The following is a 14,200-nucleotide window of genomic DNA, read 5'->3' as shown; positions in this document are numbered from 1 at the left end:
GTGGAGGTGCGTGCGGAGGACGGCGGGGCGCCGGCGCTGCGCGCCAGCCGCGGGCTGCGGGTGCCGGTGTCGGACGTGAACGACAACGCGCCCTTGTTCGCGCAGGCCGTGTACACGGTGCTGGCGCGGGAGAACAACGCGGCGGGCGCGGAGCTGGCGCGGCTGTGGGCGCGGGACCCGGACGAGGCGGCCAACGGGCGCGTCAGCTACTCGGTGTGGGACGGCGGCCTGGGCGTGGGCGGCGGCGGCGGGGCCGCGGGGTCGTCGACGGGCGTTGGGTGGCGTCCGGCGTCGAGCTACGTGTCGGTGGACGCGGAGAGCGGGCGTCTGTGGGCGCTGCAGCCCTTGGACTACGAGGAGCTGCAGGTGCTGCAGTTCGAGGTGCGCGCGGTGGACGCGGGGGAGCCGCCGCTGAGCGGCAACGCCACGGTGCAGCTGTTCGTGCTGGACGAGAACGACAACGCGCCGGCGCTGCTGCCGCCCGCGGGCTCGGTAGCGGAGGCGGGCGGCGCGGCGGCGGCGGAGGCGGCTTTGGCGCTGGCGGGGGCGGGCTCGGAGTCGGGCACGCTGTGGGCGTGGGCGGCGTGGGGGGCGCCGGCGGGGCAGGTGGTGGCCAAGATCCGCGCCGTGGACGCCGACTCGGGCTACAACGCGTGGCTGCGCTACGAGCTGTGGGAGCCGCGGGGCAAGGGCCCGTTCCGCGTGGGGCTCTACAGCGGCGAGGTGAGCACGGCGCGGGCGCTGGACGAGGCGGACGGGCCTCGCCAGAGGCTGCTGATCGTCGTGCGCGACCACGGCGAGCCGGCGCGCTCGGCCACGGCCACGCTCAGCGTGTCGCTGCTCGAGGCCGCCGAGGCGGCGCTGGCCGCAGGATCCTCGTCGTCGTTGTCGGCGGTGTCGCGCTCGGCGGCGGGCGTGGAGCTCGGGGCCGGGGCGGCGAGCGCGGCCACCAACGTGTGGCTGGTGGTGGCCATCTGCGCCGTGTCCAGCCTCTTCCTGCTGGCCGTGGTGCTGTACGGGGCGTCGCGCTGGGCGCCGCGGGCGGCCGTGCTCTCGGCGCCCGGGCCCACGACGCTCGTGTGCGCCAGCGAAGTGGGCAGCTGGTCCTACTCGCAGCGCCACAGCCGCAGCCTGTGCGTGACGGACGGCGCTGCCAAGAGCGACCTCATGGTTTTCAGCCCCAACTTCCCTCCGCCGCCGCCCGATCCTGCTGCAGAAAACGGTTCTGCTGGAAAGGGGCCGTCTGTCTCCCCGCTTTCTTCAAGCGTGGTAAGAATCCTCGACATTTTTGTTTCTCTCTCTTTGGTTGTACGATTTCCTTAATATATGAACCTTCGATGTATTAAAGCACATTTTCTGTTACAAGAGTTTTAGAACGACGTTCTAGCTTTCCAGTGTATTGCATTTAGACGTGATGATCTTCTTGCTGTGTACGTGTTCACATTTTGAAATTTCATTTTCTCTATACGTGACTGCCCGTGAAAATTTTCGTGTTTTCTTCTCTCCCGTTTAAAATTGTATCTTGCATCGGATGTTATTTTTTAATGTGGTTTGTAATTTTTGTTTTTACTGCCTCCTTGTCGTCAAATTGCATTACTAGGTCTATGGGATATTTTATTTTCCTGTTTAAGCCCCTTTCAAATTGTGAATTTTTCCGTAGTTTGATATTTCCCTCAAGGTGAATGTAAATGCGTCTTTGAACAGCTTATTTGATGACTTATCAGTCAACCGTCAAGAACGCACTCGTGAGTTTTTAGATTTAGAAGCTTTCTGATTGTCGCGATTCGCCACTCTTGAGAAACTGAAATACATGATGCAATAATTTTGGGGCGATAGGAGCCAGTGAAATGTTTGTGGAAGTTGTAGGCGTTGTTCTCTGTCTGGAAGTCCGTCGAAAATATGTGCATGTGTGATTGCGGAGTGTAGTAAAATCCAGGATGCTTTGTGGAGAGATGGAGAATTTTTTGAGGAACAGGGTGGTAATTTACCATTCCTCACGACCTGTTCTCACTTCTCGTAGTGATGGGGTGTCTCTTTTATCCCGTCTGTACAGAAATACGCTGTAGAAAAAAAGAGTCCAAATTTGGTGAGAGAGGAGAGAGGCGGGAAATTCGTGAAGGGAAAATTATAACGCAAAACTTCTGTGTGTGGTGTTCAGTGGTTCAGTGTTGGTAGCTTGCGAGCTTTTGGCTCTTTCAGCAGCGGAACAGAAAATACCAAGAGAACAGTTTCGGTGCTGTTTTCCTCAGTGATTTCCCGACTCAGAGAGCGGTTGTTTAATTACCAGTTGTTTTCAACACCGTTATTTTTCAGCTGATCTTTTCCTAGCGCTGATGGCACTGAGTTGACTCGGTTCTCATCTTGGCCAGCTTCAAAGTACTCTTTGAGATCATACTTCAGGATCATGTTTAGTGTTTCTTAATTGTCAGAAAATTAAAGCAATTTTTAAAGGGAAAATTGAAGTTCTCTTCTATCTCATTTAATTTTCTCTACAGTTAGGAGCGAAATGTGCAAAGCTGCCGGAGTAATACATCAAGCAGTACATATATATTTCGTGTTATGCATTCAATACTTTTGGTTCACTCCCATATTTTTAAGACACAGTGATATCTGTAAACGCGGTATTTTTATTTTGACTAAGTACACTTGGTTGGGTTGTAAGCTAATAGAGGTCTTTAGAGGAAGGTCACGGACTGTAGAATTTAAATGACGGGTCGTTGTTTCCAAGATTACGAGAATGGTGTTTATAGGTGTGCAGAAAACAGCAATGAATATTTAAAACTTCGTGTTCTTTTTGAAAAGCATCGTAGGAGTGGGTTATCTCTCGTCGATCCATAGAAAAGCATTTAATTGTGTCCCACGATTTTCTCTTTTCTTCTCTTAGATCACTTAGTACCAGCTTTAACTTTGAGATCTTTGTGTATTTGCTGGGGATTGTTTATTTAGTCTCCTTTGATGGTGAACGGGAGTCGCGTGCTGAAGGGGACTGGGTCATCACCACTTAACTATGCGTGAACTACTTCAGTTGTGAGGAGCAGGGTTTGCCCCAGCTCTGTAGAACTGTCACTTCTTTCCTTTATTCACATGCCTGTGGTGGAACCTCTGATTTCTAAAGCAAAACCGTGTATTTTAAGTTTATAAATAGATTTAGCTGCCTCTGTAAAAGATGGAGAAATAGCATTTGCGCACAGATGTGGAAAGCAACTAGTTTCTTTGGGTTATGATTAAGGGCGATGTGGGGTCTCAGTGCCATTTGGGGCAGGGCAGGATTTGGCTTCTGTTCGGTTCCCCTTGGTTTCTCTGACTGTAATAACGAGTTGAAGAATTTATCGGGGCTTGTTACAGACGTACACTGTCAAGAAAATATTCCAATATTTCTGTTAGAAACATAAAGCAATCTTAACTTTAGAAACAGCTCGTGGATGCTTTTACTTCGCGGAATAGTCCGGGCAGGAGTGGTTAACAGAACGCTCTAGAATATCCGTCAGTGCTTGAATAAACGCTGCCAATTTCTCGCAGAGCCGTCAGTCGCTGCAAGCCCAGGCTGTTCGTACCGCCGCCCGTTTTTCTGGAGAGTGACGCTGATTAAGGCGGTGTTATCAGGCACAGAGCAATCCCGGCAGCCGAGGCGGGGCTGGGCTGGCAGCGGGAGGAGCGCGGGGGAAGCGGCAGCAGCGCCTGCTCCGCCGTGGTGGCCGGAGGATGTTTTGCAGCTTCCAAACGAGATTTTACAGGCAGGGAAATGCTCGGCACGGCTGCCTCGGAGTTGTCAGAGAGAGACTCCGAGTGCTCGGCTCGGAGCCGCTCCTGCCGCCCGAGCGGGACTGAGCCCCCGTGGCCGCTGTCCCTGGTGTCATCCCCGGCAGCTTCCGTCAAATCCAGTGGTCTCTGACTGGGGGTAAACAGAGCGATCTGTGTCCTCGTGTTAAAGAGACGAGATCTTGCCCGCGATGTACTGAATAGCATGTAGAGGGTTCCTGTTTCTGTGCATCGATGCGGGTAATGAGGATTTTCCAGGGAATCTAAAAATCTTCTGCATATGCGTTCGTTACTCCGGGCTGCTGATAGCTAAAAGTCATCTCTGCTCGTGCTTCCCCAGGGAGCGGCTGCGAGCTTTTTGAAGGGCATCCTGACACCACTGCTCGCTCTGCCTTGGCACACCCTGCCTTGGCAAAGAAGAGGGGCTCAGAGCAGATCAGCCCGGCGATGCTGCCAAAGTTCTTTCCGCCCCATCCACCGGGAGAAGCGCGGGGCTGGGAGCGAGCCTGGGCTGGGGGGCTCCCACAGGGCTCAGGGCGGGCTGCCTGTCACACCTCCCGAGCGGAGGCGCCCGGTGTTTGGGGTCTCCGGGGCACCCCCGTCCTTCCTTTCGTGTGAAAGGGGATAGCGGGGTCCCTGCACCTCCGTCGGCGGCTCCGTGGGGGCGATCTGGGCTCGGTCTGAGGTCCGGTCGTCCTTGGTTCGCAGGCAGACCCTGTGCACTGCCGGGTTCCCATTATTGTGGGAGCTCCTCATGTGCTCCTATGGGCGGCGGTGGGGGCTGGAGCTGCCCTCCGGGGGCACCTGCGCCGCGCAGAGCTCATCGGTTTCCGTGGGAGGAGAAACAGCAGAGCTGTTGTTCCGTCCGTTCTCCTTCACAGATTCCCCTTCTGTCTCCTGCTGAAGTTCAGTGCCCTAATTTAGCACCAATGGGCGCCCCTCGGTTCTGGTGAGCGCCCCTGGGATTGTCCCAAGCCCCAGCACTGAGCAGGACGTGTCCTGCAAACCTCCGTCAAAGACACCACCTCTGATGCATTGCCCACGGAAATGGCGCTCTTAAATAATCGCTGACATAATGATGATGTTCAAGCACGAGTGTCCCTTCGTGTGGTGCTCCACAGCCACCACACAAACCGGTGAAAATGTAAGGCAGGGAGGGAGAATGACTGCGCCCCGAGGCGGTGTAGGGGCAAGCGCCTGGCAGGCAGAGGAACACGGAGATGAGCTCTCTGAACAGGTCAGGGAGTGGGACATGATGAGGGGTCGTGTGGAAGTGAATGGTACCTGAGAATGATCACAAAGATTAATTCCTCCGTCAGTTGGGTCAAACGTGCTCTAAGAATGGGTCCAGCGGAGAAAAAGGAATAGGGAATAGTTTGGATATGGCAAACTGAAGGCAAATGTAAGATGAGGGGGTTTAAACAGATGTTAGATTGTCTGCTGTGATACCAAGGGAAGTGTCTGTGTTAAAGGTGTTTAATACAACTTAATTCTTTAGTACAGCATAGTAATGTAATTAGGGACAGTGAATTGAAATGGAGAAGAAACCTTTGAGATTGGAGACCCTTAAATGAAGGATTAGGTGGAAGGGTGGCCCAAAAACTGAGTGGGGACCCTGTGTATAAAGGACACTTGAGACTGTCTTGAGCTGGATGTGGAAGGGAAAGCACAAACAGGCAGGGAGGAACACGCCTGGGACTCAGCCAAGCAGAGCAGTGGCTTCACACAATGGGCAAGGCTGGATTCTGCCCCCGTGGCACAACTCTGTTATTCCCTTCATGGCAGCAGTGTCTGTGTTGTAACTGGCCCTCGATATTTATTATTACTGAGCACTGGGTCTTGGCTGTGACCCAGAGCTGCTTACCTGAGTGTTGTGGGGATCAGAAACTTGTGTGCTGGGTTGGGAAGGCAGCATGGCAGGATCTGGGTGCTAACATGGTGCTGGCTACATGCATGTTCTGGTGAGCAAAGCTGCCTGACCCATCACTGTTCACAGTGGAAAATGACAAGAGGAAAAGCTATGCCAAAACACAAAAGCAGGGTGGTGAGGTTTTAAAATAATGTTATAAACAAATGAAGACAAATTCACTTAGAGTCCTGTAAACAACCACCGGGCAATGCTGCAAAATTAGAGATATAGCAGAAAGATAAAAAACTTATTTCTTAGTAAATGAGTAGTAAATGAATGGAATAAAGACTGATATCATTGTGGGCTGCTGATACTCCTCAAAAGGTGAGTACATCTGAGAGGCAAATATGCAATTACTTTGATTTTGGCCATTCACTAATCAGTTTCTTCTTGCACTGCTAGTATTTCAGGCACCACAATGAATAACTACAGCTTGTCATTCCAATATTATATTTGAGGAAAATCTGCCTTTGAGGGGGTTTGTCTGCTCAACAAGAGGGTGTTGAGCCCAAAATTCTTGGGTTTCCTCATTGCAAACTGAGTCACAGATGGGCAAGTAGAGGCTGTGTGTTTTACCTGTGTGTGCACCTGAGGGATCAACAGGTGGCTTTTCAGCTCTTCCCGGACAGATGGATTTATCCTTACTGCAGGTTAATGTTAAGGACATGCATCAGTCTTTCCTGTGACTTTAATAGATGTTATTGCATTGGTCAGGGTGTTTAGAAACGACTGTGCATCACTACAGAGCAGAAAACCCAGCAGCTTCTCTGGTATTGTAGATGACATTGTTGCAGAAGAGGAATCTAGGGTAGATTGGGAGTGGGGGGAGGCAGGATGATAATTCTGTTGTGATTGGATAGGAATTGGGCATTTCTGCACTTAACAAACAAGAAAAAGGGGTAAGCAGAAAATGATGAGCAAATGATGAGTACTTGCATTGTATATGGCGTGCAATGGGTTATTGACAGATTTATGTCCTCTGTGGATTGAGGTGAGTGCACAGCAGCCGCTCTGTAGATTTCTCTCAGCTTTCTGCTGCTACCTCTGAGCTGTAAGGGATTCGGTAGCATCAATGAGCAGAAGTAAAATGCAACATTCAGGTACTGCCAGGACCTCCTGGAGTTAAAAAAATCACATCTGCAGACAGTTGTGCTGGAGCAGACCAAGATCTGTTCCAGTGTGCCAGGACGAGAACCTCGCTGTGGGGCTTTGCTGAGTTGTCAAGATGCGAAGAGATGTATTGATTTATTTATTTTTTTAAATTTAATGTACAAGGTTTGGCTGTGCTCCAGATTTTCTCCCTTTTTGAGAGGCCCTATGTATACTATATATTAATGAAATGTTCTGTTTCACTTGCCTGGCAATTCTCAGCTGCAGAAAGAAGCACAATGAATATAAGAAGGGTTAAGATCTGTCCTTGTTACACATTTATAGCCTCTTGCTTTTGATCGATCATGATCTCATCACAACAAGCTCTCACATAAGGGAAGTAGAAACAGAGGAGATGGAGGTGCTGCCAGGGCCCATCAGTATAAACTGCTGCTGAAGATCCTTCCAGGAAGGCTTTCCAGGAGGATATTTTCAAATGCTTTTCTGCCCTCTCATACCTGCTTTGGGGTGTATTTGGTAACTGTTCCTTCTGTGTGGAAAGCTAGGGGAGCAGAGAGCTTTGATGTTATTTTTTTCCTCTCATGATTTGCAGTCTCTCTGTGGTATCAGCTCATCTCTCCCCACAATCCTTGGGGATGTCCTAAATGCAAAACCTCTCTGGTGCTGATATTTATTTCTATGTGAGTAATTGAACTGCTGCAGCCTGCCGTTTCCCCCTGCCACCCGAGCCACGCCCATCCTGCTTTGGGAGGCTGGATGGGAGCTCATCTGTGGCTGGGGGTGATCTGACTGTCCGAGCAGAGACCCTTCTCTCCAATAATTTGCGTTAATTTCTCTTGTTCAGAAGGTGAAGCAGGGAAGCAGGAAAGAGCCTTTTCCTTTTTCCTTTTTTCATATTCTCTTCCACCCCCCCCCGCTTTTTTCCTCCTCCTTTTTATTTTTTCTTTTTTCTTTTTTCTTTTTTTTTTTTTTTTTTTTTTTTTTTTCATAAAGTTTAACAGGGGTAGAGTCGACTGCCTCCTCTAATTGTGCTCTTAAACCCCCTCTGGGAAATGTTGTGCTCAGCCGGAGCGTGTCTGGGCTGTGCTGACCCATGTTTAGCCGATGCCTGTCACTTCTCATCCACCTTTCCCTTCCACCGCGGTTCTCTGACAGCGCATCCTCTCGCTGCCTCTCCCGCAAGGAGCGGAGGGAGGAGGGGGCTCTGCTCTGCCTCTCTTTTTCACGGCAACACATCCATGACGCGCACTCGGGCTGCGCGCAGCCCCCCGCCCCAGCTCCGTCGGGGCGCTAAAAAAAGAGGGGAAGAAGAGGAGGGGAGGAGAAGCCGCCGCCGGCCGGCGGGACAGCGGCGGCGGGGGGAGCGCAGCCCCCTCCCCCGGTGCCGCGCGTGTCGCCGCGGCCTCTGGGTGGCGCCGCCGCCGCCGCTGCCCGTCTAAGAGCCGCGCGGGGCCGGCGCTCCGGTCACAGCGAGCGGCGGCGGCGGGCGCAGCGCTGCGGAGCTGCCGCCGAGCCCCGCACGGCAGCCGGCGGCGCGGCACGGCCCGGGGGGAGCGGAGCCGCCGCGGAGCCTCCCGCGCCTGCACCGAACTTGCCGCCGGTGCGCCCCGGTGCCCGATCGCCCCGCGCCGGGAACTTGGGGCGTTCGCTGAAATTCTGGATTATGTTCCTGCTGAGCCGGTCTGCGGGGAGCTGAGCCAGGGGAGGAAGCATGCGGGGCTATTTAATGGTTTTCTGCCTTATTTGCTGCACCGTGGACGGGCAAATAGTGTATTCCATCGCCGAGGAAACAGAGCGTGGAGCGTCTGTTGGGAACATAGCAAAGGATTTAGGAATAGATGCAGCTACACTTTCAGCTCGGAAATTTCGCATGATCACCGGTTCAAGTAAGCAATATTTTAATATAAATGCCAGCACAGGGGCTTTGTCTGTTAACGAGCCCATAGACAGAGAGCAGCTTTGTGAGTTAAAGTCTGTCTGTCTTCTGAATTACGAGCTCGTGTTAGAAAACCCTCTAGAGCTTTACAGGATGGAATTCAAAGTCTTGGACATAAATGACAACTCCCCCAGCTTCCCCTTAAGTGAATATCATATAAACATGCCGGAGTTCCTGTCACCTGGGGCACGGTTTACACTCCCCACCGCCCAAGATCTGGATGAAGGTGCTAACAGTGTCCAGAATTATACTCTGAGCCCTGATGAACATTTCCATCTGGAAATGCAGATACGCGGGGATGGGAGTAAATATCCTGAATTGGTGCTAAAGAAAGCCTTAGACAGGGAGCAGCAAGCCACTCACAGACTTGTGCTTACAGCCAAAGATGGTGGGAACCCTCCAAAGTCTGGTGATGTCCCGGTCATTGTGACTGTGCTGGATAGCAATGACAATGCACCAGAATTTGAGCACTCGGTCTACAGGGCGAGTATCTTGGAGAACTCCCCCAGTGGCACTTTGGTAGTCCAAGTGCACGCCACGGACTTGGATGAAGGTCCAAATGGAGAGGTCAGGTATTCCTTTAGCAATACAACTTCTGCTGACTTACAGAGAATGTTCTCAATTCACCCACACACTGGGGAGGTGACAGTCAATGGCGTTTTAGCTGTTCAGAGACCCCTTCTCGAGATGCTGATTGAGGCAAAGGATAATGGGGCATTTGGCATGTCCAGCACAGCTAAGCTGCTGGTGGAAATCACAGATGTGAACAATCATGGCCCAGAGATTACAATTACATCCCTTTCCAGTCCCATTCCTGAGGATGCTGTTCCTGGCACGGTGATAGCTCTGCTGAGTATTTTGGACAAGGACCCTGGGGAGAATGGGAAAGTAACCTGCCAGATCTCTGAAAACCTTCCCTTCCAGTTAAAGCCTTCCCTTCAAAACTACTACAGCCTTGTCACCAGTGAGCTTCTGGACCGAGAGCTGATCAGTGAGTACAACATCACCATTACTGCCACGGACTTGGGTTCTCCTCCTCTCACCACTCAGAAGACTGTTTGGGTGCAGATTTCTGACGTGAATGATAACCCTCCTGTCTTTGGTGCTGACGCATTCGATGTGTTTGTGGAGGAGAACAATCCACTTGGTGCTTTTCTCTACCAGGTCTCGGCATCTGACCCTGATATAGGGGAGAATGGACGGGTCTCTTACATGCTCAGGAATTCCACAGTTGCAGGCAGTGCCCTGACCAGCTTTTTGTCTATGAACTTGGCCAATGGGAGCATCTATGCAAAACGTGCCTTTGATTTTGAGCAGCTTAGGAGCTTCCATTTCCAAGTGGAAGCCAAGGACAATGGGTCACCAGCCTTGAGTGCTGCCACAACAGTGAATGTTTACATCTCAGACCAGAATGACAATGCCCCGGCCATCCTGTACCCCACCAGCCAGAACGGCTCAGTAGCTGTGGAAGTTGTGCCCCGCCTGGCTGATGAGGACTACCTGGTGACCAAAGTGGTGGCAGATGACGAGGACAATGCAGAGAACGCCTGGCTTTCCTATCACCTCGCCCATTCCTCTGACTCCACCCTGTTCCAGCTGTCACCACACACTGGCGAGCTGCGCACCACGCGCTCCATGCGCTCCACCGACTTCCTCAAGCACAAGGTGGTGGTGGTGGTGCGGGACCACGGGGATCCACCACTCTCCTCCACGGTGACAGTGGGCATCCTGCTGGCTGACACCCTGCCCCAGGCACTGCCCGACTTCGATGACAGCGGGGAGCCACTGCCACTGCTCAACGCCACCAACATCTACTTGATCATTTCCCTTGCCTGCGTCTCCTTCATCTTCGTGGCGTTCATCTTCTTCCTTGCCGTCATCCGGCTCTGCTGGTGCCGAACTTGCTGCTGCAGTGGCTGCTGCTGCCCAGCTGAGGACTATAAAAAGTATTGCTACAGTGTGCACATGCTGCCCAGCTCCCACCTGCCACCGGACATGCTGGAGGTCACTGGTGTGGGTAAACTCACTCACACCTACCTGTACAGGGCATCTGTAGGTCTTGGGCCTGGAAACAGCAGCATCCCCAATGGAGATGCTGGCAATGTTCCCGGTGGCTCAAGGTTACAAGTGCCAGGACCCTGCATCCAAGTGCAGCAGGTCCAAAGTGACCGGTTGAGCGCTGTCCTCGTGGTAAGTGCTCCTTCCTTTCACTTGTTTTCTCCCAGGCACATGCCTGCTCAGTACATACTGAGGGAATTTGCAGGAAAACAGCCATCAATTCATGGCACCTGGAGGAAATTTCAGTTTCTTTTATGTATTTCCTAAAGCCAAGGATGTCTTTGGCTGAAATATTGTCATGGATGACAAAAGAGATTGTTTTTTCCCCGCTGTAAACATTAAGGACCTTGAGACACAACTGAAGGTAAAGGTGTAAGTGAAAACAAAATACATTGCAAGCTGAGCCATTGTCTTCAGAGGGCTAAGTAGGGGCATGATACAAGTCCATGCAAGTTTCTAATCAATGGGTGGTTCTAAGATACACCGTGTAGAGTTTGTGATTTTATTTTTTAATTATTTTTTTCATTGCGGGGAGTAGTTTGTTGAGCCAAGATGCTGGTTTTCAATGCCTAAGGTAACTCTGTGGTGGAATAGCTGTAATCCCATAGCCAGCACCTCTTTAGGAAGTGTGACTTGGAGTGTTCATCTCACTTTGCAAGCAATCCATAGGTTTTGTGAATCTAAAACAATTCTCTTCTGGGCCTCTGACCAAACTTGTTTCTTCTCAGTAGTGTGATGAGTGATTTTGCAGGAGAAAATATCTTCCTGTGATCACAGTGTAGGGCCACATGGTGGGCTGTGTCTGCAGGCCTAATCTCCTGGGTGTTGCTGCATTACTTGTCCAAGATTCTGTTGTCTTATATCTATTTTTAATAGGTCCTGTGAGTCATCTTTATATTTTTATGAAGTTTTGAGATGTTTTGCCTGCAGACTGTCAAATTCTTGGTTTGCAAAACACATAACCAACTGTTGGATCTGTCCAGGCCAGTGCTCTGTGTCTGGTAGGAGCTGCTCCAGATGTTTCCAAGGGAAATGTAAGAACTCAGGTTAGACAGACATGGTGCACTCTGCTTTCTGCTGTTGTTTTTTTTTTATTCTAGTTTGCAACTCTTAGAGACTGTCCTAAATCTGTAGCCATTACATTTATTTTCACCTTTGAAATCTTTATTTTACCTTTAAATATATGTAAATGCCCAGCTCCTTTTTGAACCTTGATGTAAGAGTACCTTCAATAACTGCTTTTTCAATCAAATATACATTCAATTATATAACATTTTGGTTTATAACTCTTCAATTTCCAAATAATGAGTTTTGGTAAACCTTTCCCTCCTAGATAAGTTCCAGATTTGCTCTTCATAATGCAATTAGCTCATCATACCTTCCCTTATTTATGTGCTGACCAGATTTGATTTACACATGATGGTTTTCCTAGTATTTAATCAGTCATAATTAGTTTTAAATTTTGTTCTCTGTAGTAGCAGAGGGTTGCAGATGTTGTGGGTTTCTCACTGTTCAAAGAGGGGTGTGTGGAATACCTAGGTCTTGCAGAAGAAGAAGAGTTCATGTTCTTCCTGAAGAAACTGTAGAGCCTAAGAAAATAGCAGTTGGCAGTATGTAAAGAATCTGTACTAATGCATTGGATACTTTGGGAATATCACTGATTATTTGAGAATCTGAAAACCAAAGAAAGTTGGGTTAGAACCTTTATAATGGGGAGGTGAAAAGTGTTTTGGCAATATCTTGACTCAGAAAGTGTCTGCAAGAGCCCTGACAGTGTCTGGGGAGTGTAACTTTGGCTGGAGAGTAGTTCATAATATCAAAACTAATAATAGAGATGACATATATATAACAACAAAGAAAACTAAACAAAAACCCTCAAAAAACCATCACAACTCATTTCTTTATTCCAGTTCAGCAAGATCTGGAAACTCAGGTTACCAACACATTAAAGAACCAAATAATAAAAAAAAATACCCAAGTATCCCTAATCTCCATAATCAGAACAACTGTGATGTGTCTCATTGCATCTTGCTGTGTTTCAGTCATTCAGGTGAATTTTTAAACTTGTAACATGAGACACCTTTTTGCAGCTTTTGATAGTGGGCAAAATAAATCCCAGATGTCATCTTTGCCAATTTTATTTCCTTGGCTTCTAATACTCAGAGATGGGCAACCATAGATATGGCTCATGTGGAAAGCCAAGGCTTTGTATTAATTGAGCTGAGTAGGGGAGAAGAGGCATAGACTGCAAAAATTCAGCTACCCTTGAAACCAAAATCATACTTATTAATATGGTTATTATTAATTTGGTGCTGATTATTCCAGTGGCATTTGTACTGTAGAATTAAGTTTTTACATATGTATATATATATAAAAGTTAATATTATATAAAGTTTATATATATACATATATGTATAGTTTATACACACGCACACATATATATATGTATATGTAATATTAGAAATTTCAGTTAAAAATTTTAAATTTTAATTTTGGATGTTGACTAAATGCAGTCTGTAAGTACTTTCAGGCTGATTCATTTGAAATTAAAAATATAAACCTACATGACCCTTTGAGCTTTTGAGGAGGGGTGATTGTATTGCTCCCTAAGAACATAAATGTAACAAAAAGAAAGTAACAAATATTTAAAAGGCACTAGGAGCAACTTCATGGTTATCATTCAAAGCACTGAAAAGTATTTAAAAATTACAAATTTAAGAGAACTTAAATAGACTTGATTTTTAATTTGTTGTTTTTTTTTAATTGAGAAGGTGATTATGATTTTCAGTACATGTAGGATAGAAAAAGGGCTGCATATATGAAAATTTGTTGAATTTCCAGAAATTAAGTGTATTTACAAAATTCAGGTTGATTTCTTTACTCTTGTTCTGCTTTTGCTACTGAATTAAACAACAGGCTTGAATGTTTTTACACATGTAGACGCATGAGACCCATTTGTGCTTTTATGTTTTCTATTTGGGTTAGAGCTATGAATAGCTCTGTGTATGGCCATAAGAGCAGTAGAGTAAACTGTAATTGTATCTTTTCCAGTATTTTGTTGTGTCTTTGTGTGATTTACAAAAGCAGGAATGATTACTAAAGTAAGCAGTGGTTCCCTGACTGATTTCTGGGATTGTCATGTAGCCATGGATTGCTCCAGGTCTTTTGTTTGCTTGTGTTGGCCATTGTGCTGCACAAAAGGCCTGTGAGATATTTCTACATTCAGAGCACAGTGACCTCTCTGTGACTTGGCATTGGATATTTAGGTTACACCCAAAAATAGACGCAAACCTTGCAATGGAGAATTTTTCTCACTCAACTGTAATGGGAGTGGAATAATTTTGCACAACATGGCATGCATTTCCTGTGACAAAAATGGATCCACTTCCATTGAGACAGGCTGGCAATTGAGGCTGAACTGCTGCAGG

At 48.6% G+C, this 14,200-nt stretch overlaps 1 protein-coding gene across 6 annotated transcripts in view; it reads left to right on the top strand.

Moving 5' to 3' along the window:
• LOC134424629 (protocadherin alpha-C1-like) overlaps positions 1–14,200 on the top strand; it is a 209,378-nt gene that overhangs the window by 122,555 nt on the left and 72,623 nt on the right. Inside the window, exon 1 of one of the 6 annotated variants that reach the window (XM_063168517.1) lies at positions 8,367–10,904. The exons of the other annotated variants lie outside the window; for them this stretch is intronic. Within the exon in view, the coding sequence (XP_063024587.1) occupies positions 8,490–10,904 (2,415 nt within the window). The 5' untranslated portion in view covers positions 8,367–8,489. Of the gene's footprint in view, positions 1–8,366; positions 10,905–14,200 lie in introns of those variants that run through there. 6 annotated transcript variants of the gene reach the window in all.

This window comes from Melospiza melodia, chromosome 14 (assembly GCF_035770615.1).
Source record: "Melospiza melodia melodia isolate bMelMel2 chromosome 14, bMelMel2.pri, whole genome shotgun sequence".
Lineage (NCBI taxonomy): Eukaryota > Metazoa > Chordata > Aves > Passeriformes > Passerellidae > Melospiza > Melospiza melodia.
This window is presented reverse-complemented; position numbering and strand designations above follow the sequence as displayed.